Source organism: Trichosurus vulpecula, chromosome 5, assembly GCF_011100635.1.
Source record: "Trichosurus vulpecula isolate mTriVul1 chromosome 5, mTriVul1.pri, whole genome shotgun sequence".
NCBI lineage: Eukaryota > Metazoa > Chordata > Mammalia > Diprotodontia > Phalangeridae > Trichosurus > Trichosurus vulpecula.
Genome location: NC_050577.1, coordinates 266,371,868 through 266,390,086, shown reverse-complemented (window position 1 = coordinate 266,390,086; position 18,219 = coordinate 266,371,868). Strand labels below are relative to the sequence as shown.

Here is an 18,219-nt window from a genome sequence, read left to right as displayed (position 1 = left end):
AACGGCCTGGCGTCCAGGCCCTCCGGGGGCCCGGGTCGGGAGGGCCGGGGAGCGGGAGTACCCTCCTTAGAAGGGGCGCATCGCGCTCCGGCGCCTCGGCCTTATGCCCCGTCACTTTCACTGCGGAGCCCGAAAAATTAGAGGTCCCATGACAGGAAAGGGGGAGGACCGAGGGGCTGAGGAGAGGCTTCTGAGTGGTGGGCCGGCGTTCCCTCCGCCGGAGCTTTAACTTTCTGAGGTCCCTTTAACGCCGAGGGCCCGCCCCTTCCCGACCCGGGACAACGCCGACCCCGGATTGGCCGGAGCCCGGGGGCGACCATGCGGAGGGAGGGAGAACGCAGGGAAAGGAGGAGTCGCGCGCACCCGAGCGGCGTCTCGAGCGTGCTGATTGGCCCCCCACCCGCCGGACCCGGGATACTTCCTGAAATGTCCGCGACTCTACGTTCCATTGGGCTGCATCCGGCAGAAGCCAGGACCCTGGCTCCCCCTGGGGGTGACTAAGCCGCGTGCACCATCCTCCCCGCTGGGTGGGTGGTAGTTGGGGAGGTGGGGGGGGAGGCGGGAGGCAGGTCTGGGCTATTGGGTGAGGGAGGGGCCCTGTTCTCCTTCCTCCCACTCCTCCCCGTCCTAGGAATGGGAAGGCCCTCTTGCCCCCCCCCCCTCCCCCGGCCCCAGGCTCAGGACGCGCTACTTAGGCACCCGCCTCCAAGCTTTGGGGCAACCTATTCTGGGATCCTCCACTCCTAATTTGGGCGATATTTCAAAATAAAGAGCAGTATTTTAACAATGGAGGGAGGCTGGTGAATATTCTGGAAGAGCTGGACCGTGGACTGCTGCATTCCCCCATCCTCACCCCCTTCCCATTAGCAGGGAGTGGAGGCCTGGGCAGCATGACGACGGAGACCTTTGTGAAAGATATCAAGCCAGGACTTAAGAATCTGAATCTTATCTTCATCGTGCTAGAGACAGGTGGGTGAGGGGTGTCTCAGGGTCTGGAGAATATAACCGCTTGTGATCTGGCTGTGCACTGGGGTCCGGGGATGAAAGTGAATTGGCCAAAGGCAATTCAGAATGGCTACCCACCCACACATGCCTGCTCAGGCTCGGGCATTTGGAGCAAAGGTCAGAGTGTCTGTGTTGGGGGCGGGGGGCAGAAGAGGGGGAGAGTACATGATGGTATTTATCCCTTGTCCCTGGAACCCAGCGGTATATGTGTTCCAGATACCACTGGTTATCTTCATTAAACTCTTTCAGTGGTGCTGGGGCAGCTTGTGTCCTTCCTATTGTGAGGGGGCTGAAACCTATCCTGTCACTAAGATCTCTTCATCTACCTCTGATTTCCTCACCTCCCCACCCTTCCCAGGCCGAGTCACCAAGACGAAAGATGGACATGAGGTGAGGACCTGCAAAGTAGCAGATAAGACAGGTAGCATCAATATATCTGTTTGGGATGATGTTGGCAACCTGATCCAGCCTGGGGACATTATTCGACTCACCAAGGGGTAAGGCCAGTGAAACACTCCTTGATCTAAGTGTGGGAGTCACAGTAAAGGCAGGGGAAGAGAAGGCTCTGTCCTCGCTGCATTCCCTATGTGCTGTCTTCCCCCCACAGGTACGCTTCAGTATTTAAAGGCTGTCTGACGCTGTACACTGGCCGTGGGGGTGATCTGCAGAAGATTGGAGAGTAAGGGCTAGATGGGAGTGATGGGATTGGGTTGGAGAAGCATCTCTCCCCTAAGGAAAGGGAGAAAGCAGTGTTGTTAAGGGGGGGGTCGTAACAAAGGAGTATTAATAACTTGTATTAGTAGGAGCATCAAAGTATAGTGGAGCGTTTGGATTTGTAGTTATCAGATCTCTGTTCTAAATCTTGCTCTGCCACTTAACTCCCAATATGAACTTGAGCAAGCCATCTCTCTGGGTCTTGGTTTCCTCATTTGTAAAATGAAGAGGTTAGATTTGGAGGTATCTAAGGCTCCTTCTAGCTCCAAAACTATGATCTTATTTAATGTTTTTTTAATAACTGAGACTGGCCCATAAGGATTTGACCTAGGTTTTGGTTGTTTCCTTTCCTGCTAGATTCTGTATGGTTTATTCTGAGGTCCCCAACTTCAGTGAGCCAAACCCCGAGTACAGTGCCCAGCAGCTCCCCAACAAAACGGTGAGTCCCTGAGATTCTTGTAAAGTGTAGGAAAAAGAAGGATATTTTTGCTTTAACAAAGAGATCTGTAGGTAGATAGGTACAGGCAGCGCTTGCCTTTAAGGAGCTTGTAATCTAGTAGGAGAAGACAGACCATAAAATGAGCTGAAAATGTGGGGAGGGATGCAAGGGGGATGGGTGGTCTGGGGCAGAGGTATCAGATTTGCAGGTTGTTAGCTGCCGAACAAAGTTTCTAAGAGTAGCAGACCAAATTAAAATGTAATTGGGAAATGCTTAACAAAAATAAATGAAAATACAATACAATATAATGTTAACTTGTGATTTTCTAAGCCATTAAGCAGCCACAGGAATCTGTTTCTATTTGAGTTTTTTTAAACTGGTCTAGGGCATCTTGGACTGCTTTGGGTTTCATTCGATTAGTAAACATTTATTAAGTGCCTACTGTGTGCCAAGCACTGCACTAAGTGCTGGGGATACAAAAAGAGGTAAAAAAAAATTTCCTAACCTCAAGAAAAGCTTGCAATCTAATGTAGGAAACAACATGTGAACAAATAAGTATAAACAAGCTATACAGAATAAATAGGAAACAATTAACAGATGAGAGGCACAAGGATTAGGAGGGCTTGGGAAAGCTATAAAAGATGGGATTTTAGGTGGGACTTGAAGCCAGGGAAGGTTGGAAATGAGGTTTGAAAAGAATATGATAGCTGGCATGGGCACTTCCTTAAATTCAAGTTCACAGTTCAGATGAGGAGCAAGGGAACAGGGTTTAACTGTGTTTTTGGTTTCCTCAGGTACAGAATGACAGTACCTCTGCCACTTCCCAGGCCCCTTCTGGCCCTTCTGGTGTCTCTCCAGGTAAAATTCTCCCTTGACCTTCCTCAATGAATGGAAAAGGGGCCCTCTGGAGATCATTCCTTGTAACCCCATCCCTTGGTATTGTCGGTCCACACAGATGTGAATTCCTACTCTGCTTTTTGGTTAGGGTGACATCCAAACCCTTATTTTGTTTCTTCCTATTTGGGAGACACATCAGGAAATGCTCTTGAATGTTCAGCATCTTGACCCTCCCCTCTTGGGGCGATGATGGTTCTTTCTCTATCAGCACCTTTTGGAAAACTTTCAGAAATCTGGGCTCACACTCCCAAAACTCTTCTCTTTCCTTTCTACTTTTGCTTACTTCCACCAGGCTCCTGGGATGAAACAGGGTATGGCACCTTCTTTGGTCCACTGGTAGGTCTTAGGGCATCCTTCTGCTGCTGCCACCTAAGAACAAAAAATTTAAAAGTGTTTCCGTTAGAGAAAAGCCCCTAATTACCAGCTTCTTCCCCAGTACCTTTTCTCTGGCAATCAGTTCCACCCCCACCCCTTTCTACCCCACATTTTTCATGTCTGTCCAGTATACAGTCAGTTTAGGTATAAAGCTAAATTTTGCTTATCTGCTTCAGCCATATATTGTTTACCCCTCAAATTCCCTTACACTCCAGGAAAGTTTTAAGTACTCTTCTCTTTGGCAAGTGAAGGCCATCATCTGTTAGTTCTGCCCTGTTAGAATACAGCACTTTCACAAATACCTTGTTTGATCCTCACAATAACCCTGAAGGAGGCACTGCTGTTACACCTACTCTACGGATGAGGCCACTGAAGGTGAAAGAGTAAGTGACTTCCACATGGCTACCATCTTATCTTAGACAAGATTCAAATTGGAGTCTTGACTCCAAGTCCAGCACCTGCCACACTGGCTAGCTCTGCCCTTCTAGGATATGGCCTTGAGGTTATCCTTTTAATCTTCTAATCTCAGGCCCACCCAGCTAGTCTCTTTTCCTTTAAAATGATGTCTTTTATTTTTTGACCACCTCCCTTTCCAAATATATTTAACCCTACCCAGGGAACTGGGGCACTGAGGGGGTAAAGTGAATAGAGCACTGGACCTGAAGTCAGGAAGACTCAAGTTTCTCATTTCAAATCCAGCCTCAGACACTAGGCGTGTGACCTTGGGCAAGTCACTTCCCCCATTTGCCTCAGTTTCCTCATCTGTAAAATGAACTGGAGAAAGAAATGGCAAACCACTCCAGTATCTTTGCCAACAAAACCCCAAATGGAAGTCATGAAGAGTCAGACGTGAACACAACTGAAATGACTGAACAACAACCAGAAAAACCCAGGGAACCATTCCCCGTACCAAAGAATAAGAAAGGGGGGAAAACAACAACAAAACCCAAGTAAAACATCAAGTGAGTCTTGACAGTATATACAGTGAGCCACACGCATAGTGCCCCGACTGAGCAAAGGTCTCTTTAGCCTCTGTCTGGGTATCCAGAAGAGTAAGGTCTTTTCTGAAGAGGACCTCCTGACCTTTGAGTCAAAACTGGTCCTGTAGTCTTCCTCACCAACCACCCTGGTGTTCCCCTGAATGCTATCTCCTCTTTTCTCTCCCCCTCCCTTCCGGCTGCATCAGTGGCACCTGTTCTTCTCTAGCTCATCTTGGCTCTTCTGTTCTCTCTTTTCTTAGGTTGTGGCTCAGTCCCCATGCTCTGGATCTCACTTGCCTTTTGTCTCTCTTTTGCCAGTCTCCCCCTATCCAAGCATTGTCTGGCTTTGTACAGTTTCTCCTCTCTCCAAATCACCATTGTGCCTTGTGTCTTCAGGCTGCTGGGATGCAGATCCCTCAATTCAGAGTGCCCATCATATTCAAGGCAGTCCCTACCCAACTTCAATTAAATATCTGCTTGCATCTAGAAATGGAGGGAAGATGTTGCCATACTCGAGCCCAGAATTAAACAGTCATGGGGAAGCCTGAGTGCCACAGGTTGACAGGAGACAAGGCACTTTGTCCTGCTTGCCATCCGTCTCCATGTCCACATCTCCTTTACTTCATGTTCTAGAGCCAGTAGACCATTTTTCCTACTGTTCCCCAAGGTGGAGTGGCTGGAGGGGTACCCTAGTTGGGGGGGCTGTAGCCATGGGTCCATCTGTACCTTTGTTTCTTTTTTTGAGGGCAGGGCTGGGGGTAAACAGAAGGTCCTTTGTTTTAATTCCTATCCTCTATATTTCTTCCCCCTTTCCTAAAACCAGCCTCTGAGAGTCAAAATGGGAACGGCCTAACCACCCCCCCTGGCCCAGGCAGTGGCCCCCATGCACCCCACGCCCCCCCTCACCCTATCAGCACCCGAATTACTCGAAGTCAGCCTAGCCACACACCTGCTGGCCCTCCAGGCCCCTCCTCCAACCCTGTCAGCAACGGCAAAGAGACCCGGAGGAGCAGCAAGAGATAGCGAGACACCCTTCTTCCTCACTGAAGACAACCCTCTTATCTGTCTCCCCACTGGGAGCTAGCTGTGTGTGTATGGTATGGGGGTGGGGTATTTTAGCCTCAGACTTTCTGAGCTGATGTATAAGGGGGCAGTCATTTCTCCCCCTTATTTCTTAAGCCAAACCCCACCCTCCCACTCAAGTGAGAGTACTTTGTCTCCTGCCCCTTCATTCTGGGCACTCCAAACTTCCTCTACCATTTTTAGAAACCAAATTTGGGATGAGTATGTTAAATGTGTGTGATATAGGGGACTTCCCTAATAAATACTTATACCCAGTGTGCCTGATTTTTTTTTTTTTGTGCTCTGTGGCTTTGCTGTATGGGGGAAGGCAGAGAGTTACTGCCTCTGGACTTGGAAAGGGTTGGGGGTATTCTTGGGATGGGAGAGGTCTGGGGAGAGAAATTAAAAGAAAGGCACCTTAGGCAAGGCAAGCCTGCCCCTTTAAGGTAGTGTCCCTCCCCCAGGCTTTCAGCTACTGACCCTTGACACCCCCCACCCCTTTTGCTGAAAGTAAGAAGCCTGGATCCTCTTGCCATTAGGGCTCCTTACATCTCTGCTGCGGTCAGGTAATGCCAGCCTTTGCCCGTTGGGCTCTAGGCCAGAAGTGAGGAACCTAGTCTCCTCTCTGCATAAGGGTTTTCCCTTCCTTAGTCTCTAGATATTTCTGGGTAGGGAATAGGAATGAGCCATGCCCTTCCCAGCAGTCTGGGACTTCTGGGTTGTTAAGCCTGGTCATCCTCGGCCCACCTTTAAGATTCTTGGGTCCTGGTCCTAGCCCAAGCTAATAGCTGAAAGCAGGGCAACAGGGAGATGAATAAGCTAGTACTCCACCTGGGGGAAGTAGGGTGTTTGGTTGGGGTGGGTGCTGTACTTGGAAAAAGAACTGGAAAGTGGGGAACAGCTGATGTGAGAGGTGGCAAAACAGGGATTGGAGGGTGGGGCCGTAGATTCCAAATCTGAAACCTGCACTCCCTAAATTGGCCCTCCTTAGCTATATGGCTCCCCAAAAGGGGCAGAGGGTAACCCTTCCCTGTCCAGTGGCCTTCGACCCTAGCACAGAATCAAGTGAACCATTAACTCCAGATATGAGCCCTCCTACCCTCACTCCGCCCCCAGACAGGTGTGTTAGGGTGGCAGTCCCAGCCTTCCTGACGTGTCTTACACTTTACTTTGGAGACTGGAAGCTGAGGCTAGGCTTCCCCTCAGAGGACTCCCAAACGCAGAGCTCCCCAAGAGAACCAGACAGGATCTATCCTTAGACACTGACAGACCTGCGTGGAAGGTTCTTATTCTGCTGGTGTGGGTGAGGCCCTGGGAAGGTGGGGTTAGGGAGGCCTGGGCAGTGCAAAGGGCAGAAGGGATGGGGACTAGGCTATCAATAAGGTCCCATTTGAGGAGGAAGGCTGGGGGAGCAAGGGTTCGGAAAGGGGAAGTCCAGAAGGAAGAATCCTGGATGTTGGCAGACAGGGTGGGGTGGGGGTAGTGGTGATAATGCAGGGGTCAGTAGTGTACTATGAGAAGGAGATCCTGGGAAGGAGGGAGATTGGGGTAGGCTGGACTCGAGGTAGGCTAGAATGGTAAATTTGGTTGTGGGAGGCCATGGGTAAAATAAAGAATAAATGAGAGTATTATAAGATGGGCAGGGGGACTCTAAGTGGCTTTGAATGTGGAGGGAAGTTTTCTCTGAACTCCCCTCTCCCCTTGTTCTCTCAGGTGTGGCTAGGCCCCAGGATGCCCCAGGGGGAATAGAAGTCCAACACTTGAAACCTCGGCTGTGGGGACTACCTTCCCATTCTCCTGCTCCACTATGGGGCCCCTGTTGGCTGGACTGTGTCTTTGGGTGGCTCTAGGGTTGGTGAGGGGTTTTGACCCTTCCACAGGTCCTGCAGCTCCCCTGGGTCCCGCTGAACAGGAACAGGGACACTATCTGGCACAGCTGTTTGGCTTATATGGAGAGAATGGAACCCTGAGTGCCAGTGGTCTTGCCAGGCTCCTTCATAGCCTAGGCTTAGGTCGAGTTCAGGGACTTCGACTGGGCCACTCGGGCCCCACAGGGGGTAGGGCTGGGCCCCCCCCTGGGGACAATTCCACACACAGGTACTAAGTCCCCAGAGCACCAAATCTCTTAGCTTCTGATGTGTGCTGAGGCCCTCCGATCTTCAGTTCCCTAGTTCTCCAAATTCTCCATTCCCTCAGTACTATTCTCCCCCATTCTCAGTCCCTGAATAAATCTGTCTCCACTTCATGCCCGAAGGCCTTCTGATCATTGTTCCCACAGCTGTCCAATGTGCCACTTTGAGCTGTTCCCTAACTCTCCCTGCACTGACACTCAGTATCCACTGTCACTCGATCCAATCTCACCTTTTTTCTATTTGTGAATTCTCAAATCTTCCCCAATCCTTAATATCTAGACCCTGGCAGCCATAGCCCCTATCCCACCCCCACCCCATTACCTCCAACCTCATGCCCTCTTGACCTCCTGATAAGTGATTTTCTAACATTTCTGGAAGAGGTCTTCTAAGCCCACAGCTGACCCTTTCCACTCCTTATTGCCATCCTTTTCAGACCATTGGACCCTGGGCTGAGTGTGGATGTCTGGGCAGGTCTGCCCCTGGGATCCTCAGAGTGGAGGGATCCAGAGAAGCCAGGGGGCTCCCACTTGCCCCAGGGGCCACCATCCCCTGGCCTTGGCCTCTTTCACAGGCTGCTGCTGCTGGACCACTCACTATCTGACCATCTTAATGAGGATGTGAGTAGGGGAACCCTGAGGAGGGAAAAATCAAGTAGCTTTCATTAACCACAAGTTTAATATGAACCAATAGCCATCTTACTCTGCATTAACAGAAGGCTGGTGTCCAGAGCATGGAAATATGTTATCTACAGCGATCAGATGCCCATTAGGACCATAACCCTTTGGTTAACAACGGTCTCTGGAGAATTATGTCTAAGTTTAGTCACCACATTTGAAGGACTCTGACAAAGTAAAGAATGTCTAGGCAAGTGTTAGCTGACCAATATGAAGACAGCTTTTAGCCTGCAGACTAGGGATAGAGGTGTAATCACTGTCACCATGTATCTAAAGGACGTCTCATGGTGATTTGTTCAGAGAGCAGAATAAGACAAATGGACAGTAATTACAGGGAGACAGTGAAAAAGAAATTTATAAAAATGAGTTTTCCAATGATTGGGCTGAATTCATAGAGAGTGAGTTTCCTGCCACTAGAGATTGCTTTAGTCTAAATAGACTTTAAGGACCCTTCTCACTCTAGGACTCTCAGATTTGAGAATGGGTGAAACGACAGAATCATCCATTCACAGAAAGTACCTCAGCAGTTGACTTGAGACATTACGCGGGAAAGAAGGATTATTTGTATGTAATTTCCATTGTTAGTGTATGCAGACCATACTTTGGCCAGTATTTCCTCACGTTCAAATGCACAGAAATCTCTCTCATCCCTTCCTCCCAATTCCTCGTGTGTCCATTTGTGTTGGTCCTACTTTGAAAGACCAGGACAGACATGGTGTATGCTACCCGATGGCTTCAAGAGCCCCTTGGCCCAAGAGTTGAAACCTTGGGGGAGATGCTCTTGTGAGCAGAGCTTTAAGGTCCTCACTGTCCCCAAGGGTCCCCTGACCTCTGATCTCCAAATTCCCCAGTGTCTAAATGGCTCCCAGCTTCTCGTCAATTTTGGCTTAAGCCCAGCTACTCCACTGACCCCCCGTCAGTTTGCCCTTCTGTGCCCAGCCCTGCTCTACCAGATTGACAGTCGGGTCTGCATCCAAACCCCAGATCCTGCCCCGCAAGGGGACTTACTGTCAGGTCAGTGACCTAGATGGGTAGAAATTTCACTGGGGGTGTGGTGGTGGTTATGTCCCCATTAAACTTGGATACCTCATTCTCAGGGGAGAGGTGGGTACCATGGTTGGGCAAAGAGATCAGACAAGCCCCCTACTTTTCCTACCCCCCCCCCTTCTAGTCCTTATTCCCAACTGTCTCCTCTGAGACCTTCCTAGCCCCAGCCTGACCTTTGACTGTGCACCCCCTCTCCCCACCTCCACCCCCAGCCCTGGCCCATAGTGCTCTGGCTGTCCTGGTGCTCAGCGCTCTGGCTCCCTTCTCCATACTACTGTTACGACTCCTGGGCTCCTGGCTGCTGCATCCCCTGCTGGGCTTCTTGGGGGCATTGGCTGTGGGCACACTTTGTGGAGATGCTCTGCTGCACCTGCTGCCACACGTACGTGACATAAAACCCCAGACCTCTGAGACTCTCCAACCTTCCCCTGGGTTTCTATCTCAATTTTTTGTTCCAATAGCTTTTGAGCATCTCACTTCCTTGTCTCCTTGGTGTGGCCCCCTTCTTTCCACACCCTACCTAAATCCATGGGTTTTTTCAGAGAGAAATATGAGTTGAGGGAAGAAGCTGTCTTACTCTGAGGTGTGGGGCGAGGCTTCCTCTCTAGGATGGAGACTCTTCTGGGCCTGTGCTTCATCTTCAGACTTCCATGTCTCAGGCTCAGGGCGGACCTCATGGGGGGGACCTAGGCCCTGGATTGGCTGTGCTGGGAGGCCTCTTCCTCCTCTTTGTCTTGGAGAATCTACTTGGGATTTTTCGGCGTGGTGGGCCAAGATTGGTGAGTAACTCCCCTCCTGCTGAGGAGTCCAGAACCCATTCATTCAACTGTCTACAAAATAAGCAGAGGTGGGGGTGGGGGGGTGGGGAGGAGTAAGGGGTGATATCTTCTTCCTGTTGTTGGTTGTTGTGTTTGTCCTTCATTCTCGAAGAGGACCATGACATCGGGGAGATGATGACGACTTGCAGTTGACTTCGATTTGAGTGAGGGAGAGCTGTGCAAGGTCACCAGCCTCACTTTCTCCTCCAGAACCATCTGGTTCTAGTGGCCTGATATTCACCAGGATGACTGGAGATGGTCCAGGATGCTTTAGGAGACCAGGGCCCTTCCAGGGTCCCATTACGAGCTGCCCATAATAAAACTTGTTGGTTGGTGGCAGCTCCTTTCACCTTACCTCCTGACAGTGTCCAGGCATTCTACCTCTTTTTCCTTTCTGAGGGAGACAAGAAACCAAGAGAGTTGCCCCTTAGCCCTCTGGCTTTACTTTTTTCCCTCTTAAGTCCTGGTCTCACTCCCGTTTTAGAGATGCCGTAAGCAAACAAGAAGAGATCCTGGAATTCAGGACCTAGAAAACGGCAGGGGAACAACTCTTCAGCCCCTGAGGGAAGGCCCAGGTAAGACCTAATCGGGGCCAGACTTTGGGGAAAGGATAAACAGGAGTCGAAGTTCCCCGAATTCAGTAGTAGCATACAAACCCTTTACTTTTCTCCCTATAGATACTGTGACTGAAGGATCACAGGAGCTGGGTGGTCAACATTCCCCAGCCCCAATCCCAATAAGACATCAAGGCCACGGACATGGCCATGGGCACCCAAGCAGTGGGAACACTCAAGTCACATGGATGGTCCTGCTGGGAGATGGTCTTCACAATTTCACTGATGGACTTGCCATTGGTGAAAGAGAGGGCCCATTGGGAAGGGGACGGGATGACAGAGGGCTGGACTGGGTGCTTGGATACTGGTGAGGGAGCAGGGGAATGGAAGTACTGGGAAGAAATGATGCAAGTGGTGAGGCTGAGTGGAGGACTTTTAGGTAGAGTACAGAGCTGCTACCTACAGTACGCAGAGTCTCTCAGTGACTAATAACCGATTCATGATCCCTTTTATATCTTCCTTTCAGGGGTTGCCTTCTCTGATGGTTTTTCTAGTGGTATCAGCACTACCCTGGCTGTCCTCTGCCATGAACTTCCTCATGAATTGGGTAGGGATAGATGATAGAAACAAGACAACAAGGCAGGCCTTCCAGAAGGCAGGCCAGAATACCACCCCACCCCTGACACACCCCCCAGTTGTGGATTGGAGGTTGGAGGGTAGTAATCAGAATAAAGGCCTGCCTTGGGTGTTAGTGGTTAAGGAGATGCTGGGTTCAGCTGGGGCTGAGGGTTGCCTCATTCTTCATACCACCATCTCCCTCTTCCCAACAGGTGATTTTGCCATGCTACTCCAGGCTGGACTACCCTACAAAAGGCTTTTGCTGTTAAGCTTGGTGTCAGGGGCCCTGGGGCTGGGTGGTGCAGCCCTAGGAGTAAGTCTCAGCCAGGGCCCTGCCCCATTCACTCCCTGGGCTTTTGGGATCACTGCTGGGGTCTTCCTTTATGTCTCGCTTGTGGATATGGTAAGGAGGCATGGGGTTGGCACCGACAAATATGGAGATTAAAAAGGGGGTGGTGGGGAATATCATTGCAAATTGATGGTGGGGGTTGGGTGGTGTCTGATTCTGGGCTCCCGCTCCCTCCCCACTTCATGCTCAAAGAGCTTGGGTAGATAAATGAACGAAGTGAGTAGCCCTATGGGGAAGGGCCATGGAGACTGCTAAATATCACATCTACACCTTTTCTGCTGCCCAAGGCCTTGGATCTGACTGCCATTTTTTTCCTTTAGCTACCTACCCTGCTTCATCCCCCAGACCCCCTGCCTACATCCCACATCCTACTGCAGGGGCTGGGACTACTGCTGGGGGGATGTCTCATGCTGACTATTGCCCTGTTTGAGGAGCAGCTGCTTCCCCTGCCCTTAGATGGCTGAAGTGGAACCACAGGAGGGGGTCATAGTTACTCTCCCTTCCCCACTCCCCACCCCTCCATCCCAGGAACGGAGGCCGGACACAGGGCCAATAGGAGCAATAGGACTTTAATAAACAGAACCCATCCCAAAGCCATGATGACTTAACAGTTGTTCTCACACCAAAAGAGGGTAGAAAACCAAGGTCTGGCCTGAGGCTCAGAGCAGGAGGCCATGGGGAGGAAAAGGAGGGGTCTTTCTTCCACCTGACCCTCCACCCCCAGCCTAGGTTTGATGGGGGCATGGGTATGTCCACTTGCAGGGAGTCTTTGTGCTTTACCCCAGGGCTAGGGGGACTGCATGTGATGCCCCTCCCAGCTCCCTCTCCCCACGCTGCCCTCAACACTCTGGGTGTTTGCATCCCAGGCAGAATCTCTACCTGTTATTGTTGCCCAGTAGTTCTAGACCCTCTCCCTCAGACCCCTCCCCGATTCCAACACTAGCACCACGGGGTGGGTTTGGGGCAGGGAGGAGAGGCAGGTGTGACAATTGCTTAGAGAAAGATTCAACTAGAATCCAGTGAATTGTGCTCAGTTCTCTTTACTTCCTACAACCGAGTACATGGGTCACGGGGTGGGGCTGGGGGGAGAAAGGGACATGGTACATCCCCGCTGCCCCCCAACACACCTGCACACAGGATGGTGGTGTTTGCAGCATCACAGGTCATGCAGGTCATGAGGGGAGAGGAGCAGACACACAGAGACACCCACAGTGGGCACCATACAAAGAACACTCTCACATGCCCCCATATACACAGCTGTACATGAGGAAATCCTCAGGCCCTGTTCTTCCCTCTCCCCTGTCTTGCTTGGCTCCCAGGAAGGGGGAACTGTATTGCTTTGAGAGAGCCACCTTGGGGGGAGGAGCCGCTAGCAGAGCAGCCCTACTTCATCCCCACCCCCACCCCAATTTGGCACATCTGCAAGACACATAGCATTGAGGGTAGATACCCTCACTCCTGGGCTCCCATGGCTTAAGGGAGGATTTTGTTCTTTTTTCTTTTCCTATCTTCAATAACTGACCCCTCTCCAGCCAGATTCCCCCCTTCCTTTGCCCTGGACACATACACAATGCTGAGATATCCAGGTGTGACAAGGGAATGAGGAGACTAAGGGTGGGGAGCAGGGTTTGGAAGCAGAGACCCCACCTTGGAGTGGGGGCGAGACTGGCACAACAGCTACTTTAGTGCAATTGGAGGTGGTGCCCAGAACGAGGGGGAGCCAGCTCCCCGGGAGCCAAGACGAGCTTCCTTGCTCCCAGGGAAGGGAGGCTCCGAATGGGCAGTCCAGTGCTCAGGCCCAGGGGAAGGGAGGGGGGTGGGAGGACTGGGACTGGGAAGAATCCACCCTCACTAGTACATGCCCTCCCAAGTGCTAGTTACAGTTTCTATCACTTCACACAAATGGGCAACAGCAGCCTTGGAGTTAGTACCTTCAAGTAGTTAAAAAAAAAAAAGCAGCACCCCCACTACCACCCCTCCCAGCCCCTGCCCTCCCCAAACCTGGCATTTGGTCACTTCTCTGGGAAGGAGTTTGGGGGAGACAAGCCAGACCCTCCTCTCAGACCTCTGGGTTTGGACCTCAAGTATTCATTGCCTTGACCCTTACTCACCAGTGGAGTGCCAACCTGACCACGCTAAGGACCCCTTGGACGGAGAGGGCTGGAACCACTTTTACCAGGCAGAGGAAGGGGTTGCTTTGTTCTCCTCCCCATCCCCCACATTCTGAAAAGATAGGGGTGGGGAGATCCCCAAACTATTGTTTCCCCCCAAAGGGGGCTTCTGGGCTATTGTCTGTAAGGCTATTTTCCTTTGCTGGAATCAGGGAAGGGGGAGAGGATTAACACACATTGGGGACTGGGGACGGGTATGGCCAAGGAGGGGAAAGGAGGGAAGGACTTCCTTACTGGAACATGAGGTCGGCTGGAGCTGTCGTTAACCAAGAAACACTTGTGTGCACAATATTCAGAGATTCACCCTCTCTCTCCCAGTTGCCCGCCCGTCCCCCGCTCTCCAGCCCAGCTCTCAGGATCACGTTAAGGGTTGTAGAGAAGACACTGGGGGCTCTGCAGAACACTTCCCACGGCCCTCATGTCCTCATTTCCCCTTCAAGGCCGAGGGAACACATGGGTGGTCCGGTGGGGCAACATTGGTGGAAACAGTATTGAGTTTTCCTTTGGTAACATATTGAAGGCAAAGGTGAGCTGGACTTACAGTCTAAACGGAGGGGGTGAAGAGAGGGAAAGGGTCCTAGGGTGAAATGAAGGAAGGTAGACCCTCCTCCATTCTTCCACCCCAAGAAACACAAGTCTTATTGGGGGTGGGGGTCCCTCAATGTTATCTCCCCCACCCCCCACAGCACCAAACAAGAAGAATAGAAGCCCCTCCCCTCTGGGCTGCTCCCCACCCCAACCTGGGCTGTACATTCAGTGGTTTTCAGCAGTCCTATGGCTCGGGGGTTGCAGGGTAGGGGAGGTAGCCCCATCAGTCTCAGCTGGACAAGTGGCAGTGACCCCGGTCTATCTGTTCTACCAGGACCCACAATTTGTGCCTTTCTTTTTTTTGGGAGAGGGAACAGCCACCCCTCCAACTGCCCAATGTCCCTTAGATCAGAAAAGCCCCCCAAATCAGAAACTAAAAACTGGCTCTCATTAGCTGTCTTTCCATTTTCCTACCAATTTCATGTCTGTCTCCTCTATAGCGCTCTTTGCTGGGACCCTGGGGCTGCTATCCAGGACCTCCCTAGAGAGGCCTTTTCCACAAAAAGTGCTTATTACTTGAAGCAAGTGCTTTAGAGCTTTTTTGGGGGGGGGTGGGGAGGGAAGGGAGGAGAGCCTAGGGAAGGAAGGGGAAAGAGAGGTCTACTCCCTCCCCTTCCTGGAGGACTGGGGGCCATTCTGCCTTTGTTTAATTTCTCCACACCCGTTTAAGTCAAAAAGGTTTAAAAAAAAACCCTGAAAATTAAAATAAATATGCAGTGGCCATGAGTATGGGACAAGATGCTTCAAAACAATAGGGGCTTGGGAGCCCAGGGTGGGGCAGGGAATTTCCTTTGGCATAAGGAGAGGAGGCTGCTCATCCTCCAGGCCCCCTCACCAATGACATGAGGGGCAAAGGGTTTCCCCCTATTTCCCCAGCAATGCTGACACTGTGCTGAAGGGGCAAAGACTGGGCAGCCACCGGAAATCTCTTTTAGCAAAATAAGGGGGCGCTTTGCAAACACTCAGATTCTTACTGATGTTCTTGAGCATCAATAAAGGAGAACACGACTGCCACACAGACGGGCTCCTCTGGAGAACCCATGTGGTCCCCTCTACCCAACTCCCTGCATAAAATGAAAATGGGAAGGGAGAGTGAGAAGGCTTCGAGGAAGATCAGCAGAGTGGGCGAGTGCACTTGGAAAAGCCAGCAGGGAGATTTTTGGAGGGGAGGGGCTGCAGCCCTTAGAGAGAGGTCACATTGATTGTCATTTAGGGAAGGACACAGGGGAAAGGGGCAGCACAAGGCCCTTTGGCTTTAACAGGATCGGATCGAAAACTAAAAGCTGCACAATCCTTCTCACCAATAATGGTCATTTAGAAGTTTTGAAATGGTTTTAGAACAGTGATTGGGGGGCAGGTGAAGAGAATAAGGGGGGGACAGAGAGATGGTGGGGAACACAAAGAGACCAAGAGGAATGGCAGAGATGAGGTCTCAGACAAACTACAGAGATACATGAAAAGGAGAGGAAGGGGGCCCTGGGGTGTCCCCTAATGCCCCAACATCATTCTAGGCAGAAATGGCAGAAGTCTAAAACAGAAAAGTAAGATTGTGAAGAATGCAAGCAAGGTTGGGGGTGGGGTAGGCCCTTGTGTTTCTCTGTGGGGGGACAAAAGCACTATGTAAACGAGGCCAGTCCAGTTTTCAGGAAACAATACTGATGGTGACTGGGGATAGTGAGGGAGGGGAAGAGTATGGCCTCTGTTCAAGTTATGTGTCTTGGCTCCTGGCTGAGGTATTGCGTGTGAGGAAGGGAACACTGGATGGAAGGGGTCACAGGAATATTCTGGGAGGCTTAGCTGGGAGATGGATGGTTAGGGCATTTCAGGGGACCAGGGCCAAATTCAATGCTACATTTAGAGAAAAATGTGCCCCCCTCACCTTCCCTAGTTTGGTGTCTAGGGTAGGGCCCCTGGCCCTCCCCCACACACCCCTGTCACTGGGAGTCGGACTCTGGTCTACCTTCCCACTCCTAAGCCAAGGGCCCTAGCTCTGGAGGAGGGCTCTGATCTGCCCCTACCCCTCCCACCATCTTTGGCTTCAGATCTGCGGTGATTGGGGGTGGGGGTGTTCTTGGACATAAGGAGATGGAGAGGCAAAGAGGGAGGCCCAGAGGAACCATGGATAGGGATGGCCCTCCTTCCACACACACACACAAGCACATGCTTGAAACATACACAGAGAATACAAGAGGGCTGTGGCTTTGAAATGGACAGGAAATTCATTTGTTTCTTCCACTAAAGGGTAAACACCTACTTAAAAATTCATGACCAGCCTCAAAGTGAAGAGCTGAGGAGGGAGCCAGAGACGCTGCTCTCCCCCAAAAGGAGTTCAAATGAAGAAGCAAGGTTAAAGTGCATGGTGAGGGGGGGCCAAGAAGGGCCAAGCTGGGGGGGAAGGAGAAGAGCCAGCCCTTGATTTGCATATGAGGAAGTGGGGAGAGAAGGGCGCAGGTTTCAGAGTCCCAGGTACAGTAGTTGTTGCTTCAAGTGTTTTGCATTTGAATTGGAGGGGGTGGGAGGTGACAGGGGAGATTGGAGGGGAGAGGAAGAAGCTCCAGGCCTCAGTGCTAAAAGTCTTCCCCCCACCACCCAACTGCCCCTACGGGGAGTGGGGGGACACCTCCAGAGTGCTCACACAGTACCAGAAATTAAGGCTTCTCACTGCTTCGGGGGTAGAGAGGCTAGCCGAGCAGGAAGGGCAGTGATCAGGATGGGGAACAGGTAACTGCCTGGCTCCAGAGGCAGGGAAACTGGACAGAGGACAAACAAGGAAGAAGCCGGAGGGAGAGAGAGAGGAGGAAGTGGGGTCGAGCTGAAAGCAGAATGTGGGGGAGGGGAGAAGGGGAAGAGCTAAGGGGAGCCAGGCATTTAGTAATTTTCTCAGATTACTTGGCAGAAGGGTCTGCCCTGGGGGCACCAAGAGCATCGGGGAACTCCCTGGTAGCCCACTAATACCCTGCTCAGTTTGGGGGGCAGAGGGGTGAGCAGTTTCTCTCCGACTCTTTCCCTCCTTTCCCCTTCACTTATCCCCACTCCCAGCCCCCCCATCACCCAAGTCGTGTTCTCCTTTAAAGTGCCCTATATTTATAGACATTTTCTAAATAAATAGAATAAGATATCAGGTCACCGGTGTGGGGAGACCCGCGGAGGATCTACTCTGAGTAGCAGCCGTCTAAGCCGATTGCGCCGTGCCGCTCCTGGCTGTAGGGGCAGGAGGCCCCGTGGGGCAGGGCACCACAGCCACCCACTGTCTTGGCAGCGGCGATGCCACAGTTCTTGAGCAGGCTGAAGCTGAAGGGGCTGACGGCGTCCTTGGGTGGGAAAGGCTTCATGGTGGAGAGGATCAAGGCCAGACAGTCCGCCACATCTTTGTTGGGCGCACAGGCCAGGGCTGGAGTGTGACCTGCAGGGCAGATCAGGGGAAACTGAGGTACGGGCTCTTAAATCTCCTCCCCAACCAGCCTGGCTCCCCACAAGTCTGGAGGTAAGCCCAGGCAGTCAAGTTTTTCTAGAACGTTAAATGTGCAGGTAAACACATCCTTAGGAAAGAGTGTATACATCTGTGTGTCTGGGATGGGAGGGCAAGAAAGGAGGGAGCAGGAAGCACGCCTTCCTGGGGATTCTGATGGCTCTCCTTTGTTTCATCCCCAAAAGGAACCCCTTTCGGTGGCCCCAGAATGTTAGTGATGGGGGAGCCCAGGCCCCCTACCCTGAATAGCTCCCTTGGGAGGAGAAGCTTGTACACCCCAAGTCAGGAAATTATCTCCTGTATAGCATCCCTGACCCCAACCCAGGG

General features: G+C 51.6%; 3 protein-coding genes across 9 annotated transcripts in view; 2 read left to right on the top strand and 1 right to left on the bottom strand.

Moving 5' to 3' along the window:
* The window catches only part of NABP2 (nucleic acid binding protein 2), a 52,324-nt gene extending 46,574 nt beyond the window's left edge, over positions 1–5,750 (top strand). Inside the window, exons 1-7 of one of the 4 annotated variants that reach the window (XM_036759500.1) lie at positions 323–527; positions 871–969; positions 1,364–1,502; positions 1,613–1,684; positions 2,077–2,158; positions 2,953–3,016; positions 5,234–5,750. In XM_036759500.1, coding sequence (XP_036615395.1) covers positions 891–969; positions 1,364–1,502; positions 1,613–1,684; positions 2,077–2,158; positions 2,953–3,016; positions 5,234–5,433 — 636 coding nt within the window. In that variant the 5' untranslated portion in view covers positions 323–527; positions 871–890 and the 3' untranslated portion in view covers positions 5,434–5,750. Of the gene's footprint in view, positions 1–322; positions 528–867; positions 970–1,363; positions 1,503–1,612; positions 1,685–2,076; positions 2,159–2,952; positions 3,017–5,233 lie in introns of those variants that run through there. The other 3 variants (XM_036759498.1, XM_036759501.1, XM_036759499.1) reach the window with 3 other exon arrangements.
* Positions 5,751–5,977: 227 nt separating this feature from the next.
* Positions 5,978–12,261, top strand: SLC39A5 (solute carrier family 39 member 5). Of its 3 annotated transcripts, none has more exons than XM_036759122.1 (12): positions 5,978–6,038; positions 6,649–6,775; positions 7,186–7,569; positions 8,038–8,221; positions 9,130–9,292; positions 9,538–9,707; positions 9,985–10,104; positions 10,628–10,718; positions 10,821–10,997; positions 11,224–11,304; positions 11,528–11,718; positions 11,985–12,261. In XM_036759122.1, exons 3-12 carry the CDS (start codon positions 7,280–7,282, stop codon positions 12,126–12,128), a joined length of 1,611 nt encoding a protein of 536 aa, XP_036615017.1. In that variant the 5' UTR covers positions 5,978–6,038; positions 6,649–6,775; positions 7,186–7,279; the 3' UTR covers positions 12,129–12,261. The 3 variants fall into 3 exon arrangements, with proteins under 3 accessions (XP_036615017.1, XP_036615018.1, XP_036615016.1); XM_036759123.1 differs by having other exon boundaries at positions 5,991–6,038; positions 6,589–6,754; XM_036759121.1 differs by having other exon boundaries at positions 5,991–6,038; positions 6,589–6,775.
* The window catches only part of ANKRD52 (ankyrin repeat domain 52), a 36,326-nt gene continuing 30,324 nt past the window's right edge, over positions 12,218–18,219 (bottom strand). For both annotated transcript variants that reach the window (XM_036759120.1, XM_036759119.1), the window contains exon 28: positions 12,218–17,826. In XM_036759120.1, coding sequence (XP_036615015.1) covers positions 17,576–17,826 — 251 coding nt within the window. In that variant the 3' untranslated portion in view covers positions 12,218–17,575. The remainder of the gene's footprint in view (positions 17,827–18,219) is intronic.